General features: G+C 41.9%; 1 protein-coding gene across 1 annotated transcript in view; it reads right to left on the bottom strand.

The window, feature by feature from the left end:
- Positions 1-22,161, bottom strand: part of mycbpap (mycbp associated protein) — a 103,545-nt gene that overhangs the window by 15,526 nt on the left and 65,858 nt on the right. Inside the window, exons 13-16 of the mRNA XM_060844838.1 lie at positions 19,404-19,550; positions 11,671-12,288; positions 8,380-8,504; positions 7,022-7,137 (exon numbers count right to left, since the gene is read on the bottom strand). Coding sequence (XP_060700821.1) covers positions 7,022-7,137; positions 8,380-8,504; positions 11,671-12,288; positions 19,404-19,550 — 1,006 coding nt within the window. The remainder of the gene's footprint in view (positions 1-7,021; positions 7,138-8,379; positions 8,505-11,670; positions 12,289-19,403; positions 19,551-22,161) is intronic.

The raw sequence follows: 22,161 nt of genomic DNA on the forward strand, positions 1-22,161 counted from the left end.
TGACCTCTGATGCAGTGACTGTTGGGTTAGGTTCATCAGGACTTGTCGGAATTGGTGTTACCTCTCTGCTGAAATTGTGCTCAAAGCGAGCATAGAAGGTGTTGAGACGATCTGGGAGGGATATGTCTGCTAACTTGCACTGTCTCTTTTTAGAACCTGTGATGTCATTCAGTCCTTGCCATAGTCGCTGGGTGTCTGGCTGGGTCTCTAGTTGGATTGGTATTGGTCCTTGGCTGTCTTAATGGCTCTGCGAAGGTCATACTTGGATTCCTTATGGTTGAGTGAGTCTCCTTATCTGAAGGTTCTGTATGTCCCGATTCATCCAGGGTTTCCTGTTGGGGAACACCCGGACTGACTTCCTCAGTATACAGTCCTCCACACAGTATAAAGTCTGTGACGGTGGTGGCGTACTCGTCCAAGGTTCCTGTGGACTGTTTGAACATGGCCCAATCAGCCGATTCCAGACAGCATAGGAGTTGATCCTCTGCCTTCTCTGACCAGCTCTGGACTTGTATTCGGAAGAGGGTCTCCTGCTTGAGCTTTTGCCTGTAAGCTGGGAGAAGAAACAGGGCATTGTGCTTGGAGTTCCCGAAATGAGGATGGGGGATGGAGCGATAGGCATCCTTCACAGTAGTGTGACAGTGGTATAAAATGTTCGGGCCCCTGGTGGGGCAAGTAATGTTCTGGTGGTACTTGGGCAACACCTTCCTTAGATTGGCTTGATTGAAGTCGCCAGTTACTGGGGTTATTGGGGTTTGATAAAGAATGTTGGGAGCAGACTCATGTGAAGCATTAACATTGGTCTTGCTGGGTCGACTGACCTGTGTTTGGGTTGTATTTACTTTGTTATGTTGTGTACTCTGATATAGTCCATGGAAAGGAGCAGTCACAACTAGTTTGCTGTTGTAATTCCAGTTCTAAGTTGTTTGGGATTCAATTCTACCCATCTACTCTAGATTTCCTACTTTAATTTTAATACTCACCTGTACTAACTTAGATATTCTGACAATTTTACAACTTCCTACACTTTCTACTTAACAAGTGCTTTAGAACTACCATCCTCTGCACTACCACTAGATGCAGCTGTGTTATTACAAAAAAGTCAGTAAAAGGATAATGGAATAGGTTCTCCTGTATTCTATATTGGTTGACATTAAGCAGTCTAAATTGATACTCAGTATTTTAAATAACAGCATTATAACTGCAATTTTTGAATTGAAACAAAGTCAGCTCTGTCTGTCTGTCCTCCTGAGACTTAAGCTTTACAGTCCCCTTATATACGTTTATATGACTCAGTGGCAACATATGTCTCTATAAACTGCTATTACTGCATAAATGACAAACTGGTTTCACCAATTATCTATTATTTAAATTAAGGAATTAGTTTTTGACACAAAATGATGTACTTTTGTAATCTATTAACTGATTTCCCATTTACAGAGTTTAGTCAGATAAAGAAAGTTAACTGCCACAATGAGGAGACTTTCCTTCAAGGTTGAGTCTGAGACACATTATTAGATCAGTGTAAGTTGAGCTTTACCTCAGTGACTAATGCAAATTCCATTGTTCTCAAGTCAAAAGTGTCCCATTGTCAGTCCTAACCTACCTCCTTGATTAGTGCCAAATTCACAAAGAAACAATGAGTTACAGTCAAATCTCTGTCCTTCTCTGCTTTAGTTAATGGGCACTCTTTGTTATGTAAAAAGTGAGGTCTGCAGGTGCTGGAGATCAGAGCTGAAAATGTGTTGCTGATTAAAGCACATCAGTTTAGGCAGCATCCAAGGAACAGGAAATTCGACGAAGGGCTCTGGCCCGAAACGTCAAATTTCCTGTTCCTTAGATGCTGCCTAACCTGCTGTGCTTTAACCAGCAACACATTTTCAACTCTTTGTTATGTGTCTACCAATCCCTAACTATCTTTAATGATCCATGAACACCAGATTGAATTGGCTTATCCCACCTGGAATGCTCGTGGTGTTGCCTCTTTAAGAACTGACACTTGACTGTGTCATATAGGACCAAATTTGTTTGGTCCTAATTTTACACAAACCTCTTGTATGTGTGGATAATCTACTATTTATCTAGACTGATTTCAATCTCTGCAAATTCTACCTTACACTTATCTTTCAGCCATATTGCCTGCTGCTGGTAGCAAAGTTTGTACCTGTGGAACTAGTGTGGCGTTCTAGGAATCCCACCACCATCAGGAGGAGGGTGATGATGCACTGGAATGAATAGAAAGAAATGTGACAGAAATAATTTCAGGTCTCAGTGCTCTCAATTATGAAGAGTCCATATTTTTTATGAAGCTGAGAGGAATGTATATTGTTATTCCATTTGTCCTCCACAGAGGGATTTAGTAAAATGAATCTAACATCCAGCAAAAAGTTGATACCCTTTAAGATATCTAATAACCATGTGATTGGGATCAGGACTGGGGTAGTAATAAGCAGAAACCCACAACAATGTGAACAGGACTCTCACAGGTAATTCAAACCATGATAGTGTCACATCAAGATGTAACAGGTTATGAACATTCTAAAATTCTGAAGTACGTTTGAAGGAACCTTGCTTACAGAAAACTAATTGGTTCATATGCTGATAAGATAGACTTTGGTACTGGACATCAAATGGGTGTACAGAGTTTGTGATAGGGTAAAGTGTGCACTGGCTCTGAAGCAGTGTGACCTGAAGGGCTTCTTGACTTTTCTTTTCTTAACAATTTATGTTCTTAACATCAATATTAATGTTTCCAACCTGTCCAAAGGTTTCCTGTTGAGAAATAACTTTTTCCAACCATTACAAACTTACCCAGAATAGATAGTGGCTGTTGTTTCTAAATAACATTGGATTTACATAGCGAAACCTATAAAAGGGCAGTTCTATATGCTGAAACACAATTGGTGAGATAATGAGCAAGTATGTGGCCATCATAGTTTACTTGTCCTTAAACTCAAAGATATCAAAACAGGTTGTGTCTTTCACCTAATCAAGACCCATATATTAAGATTACATTGATTTCAGAATCAACTCCGAGACTTGTATGTGTGAATTAGCTGTGCAGACGTATGTCATCATGTCTTAATGGTATAATTTAGACAAATTTCGGTCATTCTATAAGAAAGTACACTATTCATTACTTTCTCCAATAAAATAGCAAGCATGTTACCACCTAGCGTAATATTTATTCACTGATCATACTTTTTACATCATCTTTAATAGGTAGCAACTCCTGAATCATGGCCTTGGACATTCATTTCAGTTCCTCAATAATAAAAAATAGCTAGTTGTCTTCAATGACCTGATACCTCAAAATTGCAGGATATTCTGCATAGAGATCCTCCACATATTGCTCTTCTGTTGAATTACTTGCTAGAACCCACTTCACTCACCTGTTTGTTCCCAGCTGAACTTTGGCCAATAAAAGTCATAATTGTAAATGTTTAGCTTCAAATCAGCACAGCATTGAGAACTGTATATGTTTGGAACTGCCAATGTTCAGCATGGATTTCCCACAACCTCGGTCAGTGGTTCTCAAACACTTATGGTTGAATAAGTTCTTTCCAACTGATCACCCATGAAGGAAAATAGCACTGTGGGAAAGCTTGTATGACGTTAGTTTCTAAGATTAACAATTGTATGTACAATTTTAAAATATTCACAACAATCTCCCGATTCTGATGCAACGCTGAATTCAAGGAGAAAGTGAGGACTGCAGATGCTGGACTTTGAATTCGACACTGAATCCATCTATAGCTCACCATCAAGCTTGGTAACTGAGGGTCTACTTGTTGATCAAAAGATATTTGGACAAGTACATGAGTAGGAAAGGTTTAGAGGAATATGGGCCAAACACAGGCAAATGGGACTAGTTGAGTTTAGTGAGACTTGGTCCGTGTGGACGAGTTGCGCTGAAGGCTCTGTTTCTGTATGACTCTATGACGCTGTCTATGTGTCATTCTCAACACTCCACGTTCACTGTCCTACTCGGTTAGATACCCAACCCAGATACGACAGCTGTACTGTGCTTCAACCTGCTGGCTCACTCCAAGCCCATCTTTATTTGTTTATTCTTGACCAAGACGTGTTCCCTCCAACAATGACCTAGGGAGTCAACTACCTGCTGCTAAACACTTCCAATCGTGTGATATACCGCAGGCTGCAGTGGAATGATAAGGAGGAGATTGCAGGGGTCCTGAATTAATTTTTAAATGGATACAGGAGAGGTACCAGGGAACTGGAAGACAATCAATCCATTATTCAAGATGGGTGGTAGGGATAAACCAGGTAACTTTCAACCAGTAAGTTTCACATCAATGGTATGGAAATTATTGGAAAAAATTCCAAGGGACAGAATTAATCTCCATTTGGAGAGGCAAGGATACATTAAGAATGGTCAGCATGGCTTTGTCAAGTAAGATCATATCTGACAGGTTTGTTTGATTTTTTTGAGGAGGTCACTAGAAGTATGGATGATGTAGTCGATATGGACTTTGGTAAGGTTTTTGACAAAGTCTTATCATGGGAGACTGGTCAATCAGGTAAGAGGCCATGCTATTCAGGACAATTTGGTAACTGGATTCAAACAGGCTTATTGGCACGAGGCAGAAGGTGATGGTTGAATTTTTTTTTAATGGCAGGAAATCTGTGTCTACTGACACACTGTAGGGTTTGGTGCTAAGTCCCTTGGCATTTTGTAATGTAATCGAATGCTTTTAAAATAAATGTAGGAGGTATAAGAAGTAAGTTCGCAGATAGCACAAACTTTGGCACTGTGATAAATAGTGAGAGGGAAAGCCTTAGGCTGCAGGATGATAAAGACAAGTTGCTCAGATGGACAGAACAATGGCAAATGGAATTTAATTTTGAAAGGCCATGAGATGATGCATTTTGGGAGAAGAAACAAGGTAAAGGATCACACAATGAAGGATAGGACCTGAGGAAATAAAAATAATTGGAATGATCTTGGTTGTGTCTGTCCATAGATCCCACTGGTGGATAAGGTGGTTAATAAGGCATATGGAAGTCTTGCCTTTATTAGTTAAGACAGTAAATACAAGAGCAGGCAAGTTGTGTTGGAGCTGTGTAAGACATTAGTTAGGCTACAGCTGGACTAGTTGTACAGTTCTGGTCACCAGACAATAGGAAAGATGTGTTGGCACAATGGAGGTGGAGAGGAAATTCACGAGGATATTGCCTGAGCTGGAGCATTGCAGCTATGAAAAGAAAATAGATAGGCAGGGGGTGTATCTCTTAGAGCAGAGAAGGCTGAGGGGGTGGCCTGATTGAGTTGTACAAAACAATGAGGGGTATAGAAAAGATAGACAAGAGACTTATCCCTTTAGTAGAGGGATCATAGTCAGGGACAGAGATGAGAAAGGGTAGGAGATTTGCAGGGGATTTAAGGAAGATGCTTTTCATCTAGAAGTTGATGAGAAGAAAAATCTAAAGCTCAATGCCTGAAAAGCTGGTAGAGGTGGAAACCATAACAACATTTAAGTATTTAGATAGAATTATGCAGCATGGAAACAGATCCTTCTGTCCAATTTGTCCTTGTTGACCAGATATTCTTAATTGATCTAGTCGCATTTGATGATCACCTGAAGTGCAATAGCATATAAAGCTATAGACCCAAGTGCTGGAAAAGCAAATCAGAACAGGACTTATACCATTAATGGTAAGATCCTGGGGAGTGTTGCTGAACAAAGAGACCTTGGAGTACAGGTTCATTGTTCCTTGAAAGTGGAGTTGCAGACAGATAGGATAGTGAAGAAGGCATTTGAAATGTTTGCCTTTATTGGTCAGTGCATTGAGTTCAGGAGTTAGGAGGTCATGTTGCGGCTGTATAGGACATTGGTTCAGCCACTTTTGGAATAATGCGTGCAATTCTGGTCTCTCTGATATGGGAAGGATGTTGTGAAACTGGAAAGGTCCAGAAAAGATTTACAAGGATGTTGTCAGGGCTGGAGGGTTTGAATTGTCGGGAAAGGCTGAATAGGCTGAGGCTGTTTTTCCTGGAGTGTCAGAGGCTGAGAGGTGTCCTTCTAGAGGTTTGTAAAATCATGAGGGTTATACAAAGGGTAAATAGACAAGGGCTTCAAAGTTTGTGAGAAGATTTGTAGCTCGGGTACTTGTTGTTATGGTTCTGTTTGCCGAGCTGGGAATTTGTGTTGCAGACGTTTCGTCCCCTGTCTAGGTGACATCCTCAGTGCTTGGGAGCCTCCTGGGAAGCGCTTCTGTGATCTTTCCTCTGACATTTGTAGTGGTTTGAATCTGCCGTTTCCGGTTGTCAGTTCCAGCTGATTAATAAGCACATCGACCTGGACCCAATATACCGACCACTGCAACGGACAGCTGGAACTGACAACCGGAAGCGGCAGATTCAAACCACTACAAATACCAGAGGAAAGATCACAGAAGCGCTTCACAGGAGGCTTCCAAGCACTGAGGATGTCACCTAGACAGGGGGCGAAACGTCTGCAACACAAATTCCCAGCTTGGCGAACAGAACCACAATGGACAAGGTCTTTTCTCATGGTGGAGGAGTCCAGAACTAAAGGGCATAGGTTTAAGATGAGAAGGGAAAGATATAAAGGGACCTAAGGGGCAATTTTTTCATGCAGAGGGTAGTGCATGTATAGAATGAGCTGCCAGAGGAAGTGGTGGAGTCTGGTACGATTACAAATTTAAAAGGTGTCTGGATGGGTATATGACTAGGAAAGGTTTAGAGGAAGTGGGCCAAATGCTGGCAAGTGCAATTAGATTTATATAGGAATCTGGTTAGCATGTACCAAAGGGTCTGTTTCTGTGCTGTCTATCTCTATGACTCCATGACCTGTAGGTATCTGCAGACATCAATTTGAGAACCACTGTACTAGGCTACATTCCTACAGCTTGCAGAGGATGAAAATGGATACTATTGCATGTTATGTCAGAAATGGACCAAGAGCAGTTTTACCTGCAGTTTATGAGTTAAAAAAAAACAGAGAGCACAGTAAAGCAGCTTTTCTTTGGAACTTACGGGTTTCTTCCACAATGACACTCCCTTCAGTCTCCTTTTCAGGTAGCCCCATTATTTCCCTGAGCTGTATCGAATAACCAACAAACACATCCACTGTTTCTTGCCAAAGCTGATAACTGTAGCAGAAGAAATATGGAGAAGCAGTTAATTTGTATAGAAGTGCAGCAAGACAATACACCTGTTGTATACATGAGCATTTCAACATAAATGCTCTTCAGTCGCCGCTGCACATCCGGTTTTAGGGCTTTCACCATAATACTTCTGAGAACCATCAACATACAATTCCAAATCCATGCCATCTAGGGAATATTCTACCATACATCACTCTTGGTCCTCCTCCTCTATACAACCAAAGCACTCATGAGTTATTTCTTCTGAACTATATCTTGAACTGTGTTATGTTCCCATTCTACATCTCCCAGAGACTTAGTAATATGGCTTCTCAAGATATCCTTCAACTGTCAGCTATTTTATCACACCAGGATAGTGTGTTTCATGTGGAACACTTCACCACTCATTGTGAGTGAGTGGCTCACATGCATCTGCTGCCCATTATGCACAATCAATGGCTGCCTCCAAGTGGGAGTGCGGCTGAGAAATGTGCCATCAGCTGCATCTGGTTTCTATGCTTCTAAACCAGTGAGGCCCATAGCGCCTTCTGTTGTTGTGGATATATCAGATGAAAGGCCATTGATAGTCTTTTATTGGGGAATTGTACCAGGAATATGGAATAAGCGTGGGTAATCATGATTAAGATACAGATTAACCATGATCTAACTGAATGACAGAATAATCTTGAGGGACAGAATGGCCTTCACCTCTGTTTAGACAACAAATAGGTTCTTAAAAAAAGGTTAAATGGAGAAAACGATAGAATAAAAGGATAACTATTGGTTCTCTCTGGAACCAGGACTCAGATTCTATCCAGAATGTTGGGATCAAAGTTTCCTTACTGTTATGTGAGATTTGGTGATAGACTAAATAATACCTTTCAAAAGGGATTTCAGGAAATTTTGAAGCAAGAAATTTGGGGCTGTGGGGATAAGGAAGGGAAGTGGATTGAATTAGAAAGGACTATCAATGAGATGGCACGGGTACCATAAGCTGAACGATCTCCTTTTGTATAGTTTTACTCCATATTTCCAAACTGATGGTAAGGTTCCCACATAAAAGAAGCTATGTTCCTAAAGCATGAAGTCATCTTTATTTTGGTAAATTGACTTTGAGCTGACCATGTTACAAAAGTGCTACAAGTGGCAAACTATTATATTCAATCTTTTGGTTAGTATATACTTATTCAAAAGCTTACCAATTTAAAAATAATTGAACGAATCATGGGTTCAAGGAGTTCCACTTACAGTACTTTGTAGAAAATATTCTCTTGCAAATTGCTTGGTGCTATGCTGAGTTCAAGCACTTTCAAGTTGAGCATTTCCAGAACCTTATTCTTATGTTTTTCATCCATCAGTGATGCTAGCACATCCTGTCGCAGGAACACATTTTAGACAAAGAGTCTCATTTTAAAAAAAGAACTGCCTCTCTTTCATCAATGCATAGTTTCCAATTCAAGTGCTCCAATAATTGTAGGAGTTGCATTTTGCACCAAATCTACTCCAATTAAAAATCAAGGAAATGGCATCCAAAAAGGTTGCAAATAAACCACTAATTGGTGAGATGTGAACATGACTTCAAAGCAAAACCGCACGAGTAAATCTTGGGTAGAATAAGTACAGTTCAATCATGTTGCAATGTTCACTTTGTGAATCCGCTTTGGATTTTTCTTAATGTTGCTTGATAGGCAAGAATTGAAAGATCACCTAATGAAGGAGCAGAGCTCCAAAAGCTTGTGATTTTAAATAAACCTGTCAGACTATAACCTGGTGTTGTATGACTTCTGACTTTGTTCTCCCCAGTCCAACACTGGCATCCCCATATCAGATCAAGCTGGACAGTTGACCACACCATGACTTGGTCCACGTGAAGCAACTAAAAAATGGAAGTTCACTGATTCCGAAGGCAAAGATAGGATGCCATTAACACTATGAAGAACTTGGAATGACGCTTTTGCTGTTTACATACAGCACAAGAAAGACCATTCAATGCTTTCTGCCTGTACTGACTCTAAGAAGGAGTTATTTAATCAGTTTTTTTTGCCCTGCACTACACTGAAAACCCTAGAATTATTTCCCTTTCTTTCCCAAATCGGCCTTTTCCCCAGCCTTTAAACCTCCTGGCTAAAATTCCAAGCCTCATACTCCTCACAGAATTAGAGCTTTGCATGCAGAATGACAAGAAACTACTTTCATATTAACAGTGAGGCTTAACTCTGCATGGGATTTATGGTGTTGGATCTTGAGCATTAACACTTTGAGAGTCAAGCCTTGTCCTTCCACTACTTTCTCACTGGTTCAAATAAATATCCTACACCAGGAACAGGACATAGGATAAACCTGCCATCCTTATCCAATGAAGATTGGCCAACAGAGCCTGACACAGGCCGTTCTTAATGGTAAAAAGGGATTGGTCTGCCACTTTCGTAAAGTATAAACTTTGAAAGCTCAACATCAACAGGATCACATCTGATCTCTGACTATGGCAGGGAACTGAAGGAAACATCATACTAAACAATCAGATGAATACAGCTATTGCATATCATCCTGAACCCCATAGAAACATAGGAGTAGAATTAGGCCATTTAGCCCATCAAGCCCACTTCATCATTCAAAATGATCATGGCTGATCTTCTACCTCAACATTATACACTCATTCTCTTCCCATACCCCTTGACACCTTGAGCCTCTAAAAACACTCTCTTTTTCAAAAAAAAGATATTGAATGACTTGGCCTCAACAACCTTCTGTGGTAGAGAAAGATCTGTCTGTCCGTGGGTGTTGGATATTTATTTGAACTAAAAGCAAGGATAGGAAGAGCCAGGCTTGACTCTGAAAGAGTGTCAACATTCAGGATATGATGACACAGATCCTGTAAGGCACTGTACCTTACTGCTAATATGAGGGCAGTTCTTTTAAAGTTTTTTTGCCATTCCATATGTTCTTATTATGTGAGGAGAATGAAGCTGGAAAGTCTAGCCAGGCAATGCCAATAATGAGCCACCTTTCAGCATTAGGAGGAGCTAAGAGACAATGGACATTGGACAAGACACAGACTAAAAATGTGTTGCTGGAAAAGCGCAACAGGTCAGACAGCATCCAAGGAGCAGGAGAATCGACGTTTCGGGCATAAGCCCTTCTTCAGGAATGAGGAGGGTGTGCCAAGCAGACTAAGATAAAAGGGAGGAGGGACTTGGGGGAGGGGTATTGGGAATGTGATAGGTGGAAGGAGGTTAAGGTGAGGGTAATAGGCCGGAGAGGGGGTGGGGGTGGAGAGGTCGGGAAGAAGATTGCAGGTCAAGAAGGCGGTACTGAGTCTGAGGGTTGGGACTGAGAAAAGGTGGGGAGTGGGGAAATGAGGAAGCTGGAGAAATCTGCATTCATCCCTTGTGGTTGAAGAGTTCCTAGGCGGAAGATGAGTCGCTCTTCCTCCAGGCATTGTGTTGCCATGGTCTGGCGATGGAGGAGGCCAAGGACCTGCACGTCCTTGACGGAGTGGGAGGGGGAGTTAAAGTGTTCAGCCAGGGGGCGGTTGGATTGGTTGGTGCGGGTGTCCCAGAGGTGTTCTCTGAAATGTTCCGCAAGTAGTTGGCCTGTCTCCGCAATATAGAGGAGGCCACATCGAGTGCAGCGGATGCAGTAAATGAAGTGTGTGGAGGTGCAGGTGAATTTCTGATGGATATGGAAGGATCCCTTGGGGCCTAGGAGGGAAGTGAGGGGGGAGGTGTGGGCGCAAGTTTTACATTTTTTGCGGTTGCAGGGGAAGATGCCGGCAGTGGAGGTTGGGTTGGTGGAGGGTGTGGATCTGACAAGGGAGTAATTTGTGGTTCATTCCAAACAGGAATATACGTGGTTAGAGCAATGATCCTAGTTTAAACTGTTTGTCCCCATGTGCCTAATAAGCCTTGTACATTACCTGCACACAGATACCAATGCCCCTCACATTGCCACCACTACTTGTGCACACTGGCGAACAGGAGATCTGATGCACTGAAGCACCATGAATCCCTCAGCACTTTGGCTCACACATAGAAGAATAGTTCCAGTAACAATTTTGCCTTTGAGATAAGTGGTCTGGAAACTAGGTCAAAAAGATTACAAAACTACAGAAAATGAGACAGAAAAATATATCCAGGGTATAGGGACTTAGACCTTATTGCATTTCACTAGCAATTTATGGGCAGCATCAAAAAAAAGGGACCTTGAATACTGCTGGATTGCCTGCCCATTGATATGACATGCTGTGGCATGAACAAAAAACACAAGTTCCCTGAACAAGTACAGCACAATGCTCCCGCAACCTGATTAGAACAGGCTCCTAGTTATTGGATTCTGATGTATCACCGAGTCCTGGGTCTTGGTGGTCAATGCCTTCAGAGAAAACAAATTTAGGCAATAGGAACTCCCTTGCCTACAAAACAAATAAACAAAACAGTGATTTCATCTAGTTCTTAATCCCTGTAAAGGAAGTACATAACTTTGTACTTAAATCAAAATCACTGCAGATTTACAAGAAACAGCAGAAAAACAGAACTATACCTTTCTAAAAGAGTCAATTGACAAGTCCCACTCAGGTTCAGATTCGCCAGGTGGTGGAGCTTTCTTGATCTGCATTACTTCTTTGGGGGTTTTTACATTCCCTGCTGGCTCCAAATGACGACCATATTTCCTTCCATGGGAACGGCTCTTCTCCTTGCTTTGCTTTTCTGAATCATTAGCTCTGCTAGGTGAGGTGTCTTGTTGGTGTGATTGATGAGAAGATGCTTTCCCATGGGTGCGGGTCTTCTGCCTGGGATGGTCATCTGCTTCATCAGTTGGGGTTTTGCTGGTTGGTGTCCTTTTATCATGGTGCTTCATTTGCTCTGTATCTTGAGAAGTTGCTTTGCCAGAAGAACGTGTCTTTTGCTTGGAGGACTCCTCTGCTTCATCAAATGATTGACGTTTAATTGGTGTCCTTATATCTTGGTATATTGTACTATCTAGATAAACCAGATGCTTACTAGAGATTTGGCTCTTGTCTTTGGGCCCTGTGAAGGGAGGAATGTTACTATCTTTGGGTTGGTTTTCACTTGCTGCTTCTGCTTCTAAATTATTGTGTATGAAGCACAGTTTCCAAATATCCTTGAGGCTTTGCACTATGCCATACTTGTAGTGCAGCTGCAGAGGAGATAAACATAAATTCTGGTCAACCAGATTCTCTGACAAATCCTTACATGCAAAATGATCAGAACGGGTTCTGCTATGAGAGAAATACCTTCAGATTTTATTTGCTTTATCACTCTTTCCTCTTTCCCCAAGGAATCCAAGGTAGTGAGCATTTACAGTAAATTATTTGATAATGGACAGAGCAATATACTGTAGATGCTAGAAATCTGAAACAGGTCAAGCAGTATCTCTGAAGAGAATGAAGGTTGATTTTTCCAATCAATGCCCTTTAAACAGAACTGAAGAAAGACAAATCTAGTACATTTTAAGCCTCGGAAGAGGGGAGAGGCTATTGATCTGAAAAGTTAACTCTCTTTCCCACAATTGCTGCCTGACCTACTGAGCATTTCTAGCATTTTCTGTTCTTATTACATGACGATGGGAGCATGTTACTGTTAGAGAGTCAAGGGGATGTGGATTTCAATGGAAGCCTTTGGTATTGCCTGTTATTTTTAAAGGATATCAACAGAAACCCCTTGAGGAGTGTGAATCATCACTTATAACATCTCTCTGGCAGCAAATAGCAGGCTCTACGTATAAACATCTTTCATAAGAGACATTTCCTTCAATGGCAAACAGTGTTATTAGTATTATTCATTCTGGAGAGCAGACAGACATGAAACTGCATACATTGAGTATGAAAAATAGCAGCAGTAGCAGTAGCAAGGGACAAGTTTTCTGATGTGTGATTAGTTAGTTAAGTCATTTAAAGAGCTTGTTGTTAGTTTGTTAAAGGACCAGATTTATTTTCTATTTGTAAGGAGTGAGTTACCAAGTGGTAGCATCCCCACCTCTGACCCAGGAGGACTGGATTCTAGGAAAACTGTCTAGAAAGTACCTATCAGGAAAGATTTGATGCATCATCGGAACCAAGAACGGGAGAAGTAAACAGTGACACCATGGGGAACGAGATGCAATGATGGGACTGAACCAAGAGGGAACATTGAAGATGGAAGTGCAGGAAAAGCCCTCTTTCACAGGTAACCTGATATGCTATGTGAGAAGAATTCTCTCTCACATCTCTGCAATCTTGCAAAGGCATTTTGTGAGGGAGAGCAAGATTGGAGGGGATTTGGAAGGCTGTGTTCAATTCCTTCTGCTTATGGTTTTCACTGGCCCGTAACGGAAGGATATTTAAGGAAGAATACATTTAATTGGCCATGAGGGAAGGACATTAGAGGAAATGGATCAAGCTTCTCTGATTCTGTTTCCATGAGTGATGAGGAGTATTTGCCAGAGAAACTGCAGACTCCCAGGCAACAGATGAAAGGAGGCCAGATTCTCTATTAGGATACTCTCTGAGTGAGCACTTTAAGTATTTTATATCGGTATTTATTACAGAGAAGGTATAGGAATCAGGAAGGGTGGGGGGGGTGCTGTGATATACATTGATTCATGCTGTGATTAGCATTGATTCATGTTAAAAGTGCTTTATTAACAGTTTTAGAAGGCTTGAATATAGGAAAATCCCCTGGTCCTGATAAGAAATATCCCAGGCCACTGTGAATGGTATGAGAGGAGGTTAAAAGGAGTTCTGAAATTAATCTTTGCATCTTCTCTGGCCACAGGAGGTGTGCTAAAAGAGTGGGGGACAGCCAATGTGGCACCATTATTTGAGAAAAGTTGTAGGGATAAGCCAGGAAACTACAGGCCTGCAAGTCTAATGTCTTTGGTAGAGAAACTATTAGAAAAATAGCAGACATTTCTTAGGTGGAGATCATGTCTTACAAATTTAATTGAATTTTCTAAGGAGGTGACGAGGTGTGTAGAGGAGGATGGTGAAGTTGATGTAGCTTATATAGACTTCTGTACAGCTTTTGACAAGGTTTCACATACAGACTGATTAAGAAGCTAAAACCCCAGGATAATTTGACAAACTGAATCAAAAATCACTTTGCAGCAGGAAGCAGGTGATGATGGTTGAAGGTTTTTATGTGACAGGTAGTCAGTGTCCAGTGCCATACCACAAGATTCAGTGCTGGGTCTCTTGTTGTCTGCAGTGTACATTAATTATCCGGATGTGAAGGTGGGAGTTATGATCAGCAAGTTTGTAGATGACATAAAAACTGATGGTTTGGTAAATAGTGAGAGAAAAAGCCACAGACTTCAAGACGATATAGTTGGGCTGGTCAGTAGCAGTTAACTGTGGAAAATGGAATTTAGTTTGGAAAAGTGAGAGATGATGTTTTTTGGAAGGATTAATGAGACAAGGGAATATACGTTGAATGACAGGACCTTGGGAAGGACAGAATATCAGAGGATGAGAGGATCATAGGGACATTGGTGTACATGTTATAGATCTTTGAAGTTAGATCATTGCTTAAGAAGGCAAATTGGATACTTGCCTTTTATTAGTCAAGGCATTGAATTTAAGGATGTTACAATGGAGCTGTATATAACAGTAGTTTGATGATAACTAAAGGAAGAATGTCATTGCATTAGAGTCATAGAGATGTACAGCACAGAAACAGACCCTTCCATCCAACTTGTCCAAGCCAACCAGATAAATTAGTCCCATTTGCCAGCACTTGGCCTATATCCCTTTGAGCCCTTCCTATTCATTTGCCTTTTAAATGTTAATTGTACCAGCCTCTACCACTTCCTCTGGCAGCTCATTCCATCATCTACTGCATGCAAACGTTGCCCCTAAGGTACCTTCCAAATCTTTCCCCTCTCACCTTAAACTATGCCCTCCAGTTCTGGACTCCAGCACACCAGGGAAAAGATCTTGTCTATTTAACCTATTCATGGCTCTCATGATTTTATAAACCTCTGTAAGGTCACCCCTCTGCCTCTGATACTCCAGGAAAAACAGCCCCAGTCTATTCAGCCTCTCCCTATATCTCAAACCCTCCAACCCTGATATGTCCTTGTAAATCTTTACTGAACTCTTTCAAGTTTCACAACATCCTTCTGATAGGAAGGAGACCAGGATTGTACACAATCTTCCAAAGGTGGTCAAACCAATGTCCTGTACAGCTGTAAGATGATTTCACAACCCCTATACTTGATGCTCTGACCAATCAAGGAAAGCATACCAAATGTCTTCTTCACTATCCTATCTGTGACTCCACTTTCAAGGAACTATGAATCTGCATTCCCAGGTCTCTTTGTTCAGAAACACTCCCCAGGACCTTATCATTAATGGTATAACTCTTGCCCTGATTTGCCTTTCCAAAATGCAGCATTTCACATTTATCTAGGCGATTAACCAGGAGGATGCTTGGACTGCAGTGATTCAGTTATGAAGAGAGTCTGGATTGGTCGGAGTTGTTTTCCTTCAAGCAGAGAAGGCTGAGGAGAAACCTGATTGAGGAGTACAAAGTTATGAGGGGTAAAGATAGGGAGAAACATTTCCTATTATTGGAGGAGTCAATAACCAGGGAGTATTATTTTCAGGTAAGTAGCAGAAGGTTTAAAGGGGATTTGAGGAAAACCTTTCTCACCCAGAGCATGGCGGATATATGGAACTCATGGCCTAAATAAGTGATAAAGGTGGAAACTTCAAGACATTGGAGAACTATTTAGATGAATACTTGAATCGCTACAGCATACAAAGCTATGGACCAAGTGCTGGAGAATGGGATTAGAACAGATAGATACTTGATTACCAGTGTTACAACCTGGGGTAAACCCCTCTGCTAATTTAAACCAGACACACAGAAAAGCTCACCTCGTGCCATAATCTGTTAAATTTCGAGTGACAAAGAACTATCCCAAATATCACCATTTAAAGAAAAATTTAACAATTTTATTCATTAAGTCTAAAAAAGAATATTAGACAACAACTATTTACAACTTCTTTCTCTTAAATCTACAACACTGGTCCAATAAAAGCCCCAATTAAGATTTACAACAAAAAAAATCATGTTTCAAAACCAGCCAGCTGTGTCGATTCTCCTTTGTAGATTTTCCTGGGTCATCTTTTGTTCAGTTTTCTGCTGCACAAATTTCTTATGGACAGGTACTTTTCAGAGAGCTATTCTGCCAGCAGTCTATTGGTGCTTGGCTACTTTTTGCCATTCTCCCCAACTGTTCAAAATACCCATTTTATATACCCCAAAACATCAGACCATCTGAATGGTTTGATGTCATCAAAACATTAAAATTCAAATTTGATTGGATTTTGGTAAATTGGGACATAATTTAAATTGATTGGCTGAATTTGAATATGTTGTCCACCATGGCAACACTACTCCAACTATCTGTTTCACAACCAAATGTACATTTTTGAATTGTTCAGCACACTCTGTGCTTTCAGTTAGTCCTTGCCAGCTTAAATGTATAGTGCACACCTATACCTTCATAACATTACTAAGAACATGATTGGCTGAAGGGACGTTTTCCATGCTGTAAAAACTATGACTGTATCACACTGCCAACACTCACTTCCTGTTCTCCTGGTTTTCACCAACATAAAAGAAACACTCTAAGTCTGCCTTAGCCCAAAACATTTCCTAGCATTCATTATATATTTTTACATCAGAGACAGAGACACAAGTGATGCACAAAGAGACACTATTGACAAGGTAGCTCAACCACATTCAATCCGACTGACATTGTAGTCTGATCTCATAGCCATTCCTCACGACATGGTGGTTTGTGCTCACAGCCACACTTCTGAATATAGAAACCTATATTCACAGCCACTCCTTTGAAATTCTACTTCTGCGGTTGAACACAAGTTAACGATGGCCTGCTCACATTTCCTGTCTGGATATTAGTGGTGGTGCCTGGGCAGAAGACACTCCAAAGGTTGTTGCATTGGCATTGCCTGTCACAGGGCATGTCTCGATACATGCTTCGCCCACCACATGTCCCATTGGAGGTGGATGTGGATGAAAAACCTTGTGGCCCCCTCATTTCTATGTTGACACCTTAGTCATCTCATGGCATCCTTGACCACTGAAGCATAGCTGGTGTCCACCCCATGCTTCATTAAGGCTTTTATGACACTGAAGATTTGATGCCACAGAGTACTTCATGTGTTTGGTACAAGTCAGCACTGTTCCTGTATGTACTTGGAGTGATGTCATAAATATACACTCGATAAAAATGGCCACCTTCTCAGTGAAGACCTTATGCACAGAATCATTGTGAAACACAAAAGATGACTAGATTCCTGAGTTCTTATTCCCTAACTCCAATTTACTTTAGGTAAGATCAACTTTAACACATATCTCACACAGATTCCTCACGTGCCCTGTTGAGAAGCCTAGAGTTCTTCATTCTCCAGGAGTTCTAGCCAGAACCCATTCTGCCTTGCCCCAAATTTTCCCACTCTGACAGGGCATGTGCTTTGTTCTCTGCCATCTTCTCTCATAACACACACAGATTCACAGAGGTGAGGACATCTGCATTGGTGGAGGATGTATAAATAAAATATGGTGGTGCATGCTCCAGGGTGGTTCATGGGGATCTTATGATTGTTGTGTGGGCTCTTGTTCTTTTGTGGCTGACCCAGTGTAATTCATATGAGAGGTTATGAGAGCGCAGAATATTTGACAGGTACGCATAATGGTAAGTACAAAATTAAATGTCAGCTTAGGAATTGATGAATTATTGCACAGGGAGCAATGTCAATCAACCTGGACATGAAGATATTGAGATTTCACCTTGTCTAAGACCTGTTTCTTATAAGCACAGCCATTCTGTCCAGGTCAAGGGCCACCTTCACAAAATACATCAGCAATGCTAGCTGTGGCACCTCTCAATTACCTTCAATTCCTATTTAGCCTGCAAGGTGAAGAATGATGCCATGAACACAATGCCTCTCTTCCTTACCACACATTGTAGGAGTCTGCACTCCAGCCTGCAATCTGTTCTGACCTATGCTTATTTGTTAATTAGGCTGCTGAGCACCTCACTCCTATGTTCAGAAGAATCCCATGCACCCTGATGAATGTTCTCTTTTTAATACTCTAACGGTTGCTCACCAGGATGCAGTCCAAATTTGTGCTCACCTTTCCATAGCTGTGAAGGTCACTGAAATACAAAGATACTGTACCCAGCTGCTCCTCAGCACGTCTGTACTCTTGACTCATGATCCACTTCTCTCCATGCCTTGTTGGCGAGTCTTTGCAGGCTTTCTGTTGTTACTGGGAAAAAGCAGGATGCTTCTTCTATCTGTCATCACCTTTGGTAACATCGCTGGTGTGGCATCTGGTGAAGGTAGTGGTTGTACTACAGCAGGTTTTCGGTATTGCCCATGGCATGAGGATTCTTCTTTCACATTGCCCTTTGTTCAGCATCCTCCATCGATCCATGGCCAAATGGTTACATTAACAATGGCCTGCATGTCAAACTGGGCTAACCAGCATCTTAATTCCCACCTCCCCTTGCATCCACCATTTCTAATTGGACAGTGAGTAAGAGCTTGGCCACCAATATGCAAACTGTCATCACATGAGATTGAAGGCTGCCACCAATACCAACAAACAGCAACTCGTATGCATTGCACAGTTGATGCTGGCAACCAGAAATTAACATAACATTGGGGTCTTGGCCTAGATATTGAAATTCTGTCGTGTATTACACAAATTATTTCAAGAAAAAACATTTGACTAGAACAATCCTGCTTGGAAACATTTTGATTCTGAATTTTCAGCCTCTGTTTTACTCGCATCATCCCATCGTCTCTCTCTCTCTCTATCTTTTGATATCAATTCCTCTCTATTTTTACTGAAAAAGTACTGTGGGCTATGACTTTAAATTAAACATATAAAATAAAATGTGCTATACCACTTCTTAACACCATTCATTCATGTAGAAAGGAAGTTAACTATGATGGAAATACTCAGAGCAGGCACTACCTGTGCATAGACAAGCAGAATTAATTTTTCAGGTGAATATTTTTTGAGCAGTACCTGCCTTTATCATATATCTTCTAACTCATTGAGGATATAAAATTTTATTATGTACATTATTGTAACTACCAGCTTTGCATCTGTATGTACCACAGTTATGACTGGCACCTTCTGTTGTCAACCTTAGTGAAGAACATTCAACCCTTCCGCCCTGAAAATACAGTCGGCTATTCTGATTATTTCAAGTTACCACAAGCTTACGCCAGGGTTCTTCTTCTCAAAGAGCTCTTGCTCAATTAATGGAATTTCAATAGGAGATTGGGATCGCTGTGGGGTGCGCACTCCATCTATCACCTCGTTCACGAGCTGGTGAATTATGGTCATCTTTTCTTTATTCTCAAGTTCTTCCTGAAGTGGAGAAAGAGAGAAGAAAAGAATAGGCAACAATTCTGAAGGATGCGAAAACCCACCACTCAGTTCTCTAACATGCTTGATTACAAGGTTCAGGAATTGCTGAAACACAATCAGAAATTACAGTGAAAGTTACAGTGCATTTATTTTTCAAAAAAGGAACACATCAATATTTTCAGAAATGAGAATCCTCAAAGTGGCTCAGACAAGGTTGTGCAACAACAGCAAATAATTCTGAGCTCTGAGACAATTTTACGTCAAGATTTAGCCTGTCATACTTGTGATATAAAGAACAAAGAATATCAGGATCTCACAAACAGACTCCATCAAAACAATAAATGGCATTTGCGTATTTTATTGAAAACAATTTATAGTTCATTGGCTGATTCTGGCATTCAATTGCTATCAACCCTATATCATCTACAATTTGATAATTTTCCTTAAAACCAAGTTATAATAATACATTGGTCAATGACTATTCACAGGGATGTACAACACAGCGCCACTCCACTTTAACCCATTTGACATTTCCATATTCAAGGCACCTCCTATCCACAATCACAGCTTTCTGTTTCTTACGTATTGTGAGGAGCTTTCTGATGCCTTCTGCATGTTGAAGCACATCATATGTACCCTTGTGGTAGGTAAACACCATTTAGCTTCAACAGACATTTCTCAAATGCGTACACAGAGTTACAGAATTATTACAACAGAGGAGGGGACCATTAGGATCACAGAGTCCATGCCAGTTTTCTACATAGCCATAATAGTATCACTTTCCTACTGTATTCCCATAGTCCAAATGTTCCTTCAAAGGTGCATGCAATTTATTTTTGAAAACATTAATCATCTCCACTTCCATCAACTTCAAAGGCATCATTTAGTATTCTCTGCACAAAAAAAAGCTTCTCTGTCACATTCAATTTGTATCTCTTCCCCAAGATCTTAAATCAGACCCTAACTCCTTGTTCCATCAGCTACTGGTAACAAACTTTTTCAATCTAACTCATCAATTTCATTTGGAGTCTATAAGGCTAACTAACTCATCTTACAAGATTGGAAGGTGCAGGCTAAAGAGCTTTGATGAGTTGACACAGCGCATCTCGTGGATGGTACACCACTGGATTGTGGAATTTCTAGTGTGGAGGCAGGCTGTTCAGCCCATTGGGTTCACAACAGCCCACTGAGGGGCATCCCACCCAGACTCACCTCCCCTTCCCTATCGCCTTGCATTTCCCATGGCTTATCCATCAACCTGTATACCCCTGTGATACTGGGGCAGTTTGGCATGGCTGGTGCATTTGACCTGCGGGGCTTACGCTGTGGGGACGGGGGCCCACTCGGGCACAGAGGGAGTGTGCAGGCTCCGTGCAGGCGATCACCCATCGGAGTCTTGGGCCTAGATCCCTGGTGCTGTGAGGCCAGCTATGCTAGCCACTGAGCCACCGTGCCACCATGATGTGGCTGGTCCAGTTCAGTTCCTGATCAATGGTGAGGATGTTAATTGTGGCTTGATAATGGGTAAAGGGGCAATAGTTATATTCCCTCCTGTTGGAGATGATCACTGCCTTGTGTTTGTGGCATAAATGTTACTGGCCCCTTATGAACTGAATGTTCATGGACGCTGTTTGTTCCAGTATCTGAGGAATCGTGAATGGTGCTGAGCATTATGCAATTATCAGTGAACATTCCTACTTCTAACGTTATAGTGAATGGAAAGTAATTGATGAAACAGCAGGGAGTGGCTGGGCCTGTCCTGAAGAACTCCTGACCTCCAACAAACCTAACCATCTCCCTTTTGAATTAGGCATGACTCCAGTCAGTTTCGAGTTTAGCCTGTGCTTCTCATTGATTCCAGTTTTGCTCAGGCTGCCTGATGCCACACTCTTATTGAATGCAGCCTTGACATCAAATGCAGTCACTCTCACCTCACCGCTGTTTTTTTGTTGATGTTTGTACCAAGGCTGTAATGACAGCAGGAACTGAATGGCCCTGGCGGAACCCAAATTGAGTGCCAGTTTGCTGGCAGCTCCATTGCAAGTGGCATTGGATAGTACCATTGACAACACCGCCCTTGAGCCCCGCCCCTCCAACCGCCACCAGGCCGCTCCTCCGCCCTTGAGCCCCTCCCCTCCAACCGCCACCAGGCTCCACCGCATCTCCTCCACTTCCCGCTCCTCCGCCCTTGAGCCCCGCCCCTCCAACCGCCACCAGGACAGAACCCCACTAGTTCTCACCTACCACCCACCAACCTCCATATACAGCGTATCATCCGCCGTCATTTCTGCCACCTCCAAACGGACCCCACCACAAGGGATATATTTCCCTCCCCTCCCCTATCAGCATTCCGAAAAGACCACTCCCTCCGTGACTCCCTCGTCAGGTCCACACCCACCACCAACCCAACCTCCACTCCCGGCACCTTCCCCTGCAACCGCAAGAAATGCAAAACTTGCGCCCACACCTCCTCCCTTACTTCTCTCCAAGGCCCCAAGGGATCCTTCCATATCCGCCACAAATTCACCTGCACCTCCACACACATCATCTATTGCATCCGCTGCACCCGATGTGGCCTCCTCTATATTGGGGAGACAGGCCGCCTACTTGC

Source organism: Hemiscyllium ocellatum, chromosome 25 (assembly GCF_020745735.1).
Source record: "Hemiscyllium ocellatum isolate sHemOce1 chromosome 25, sHemOce1.pat.X.cur, whole genome shotgun sequence".
Taxonomy (NCBI): Eukaryota; Metazoa; Chordata; class Chondrichthyes; order Orectolobiformes; family Hemiscylliidae; genus Hemiscyllium; species Hemiscyllium ocellatum.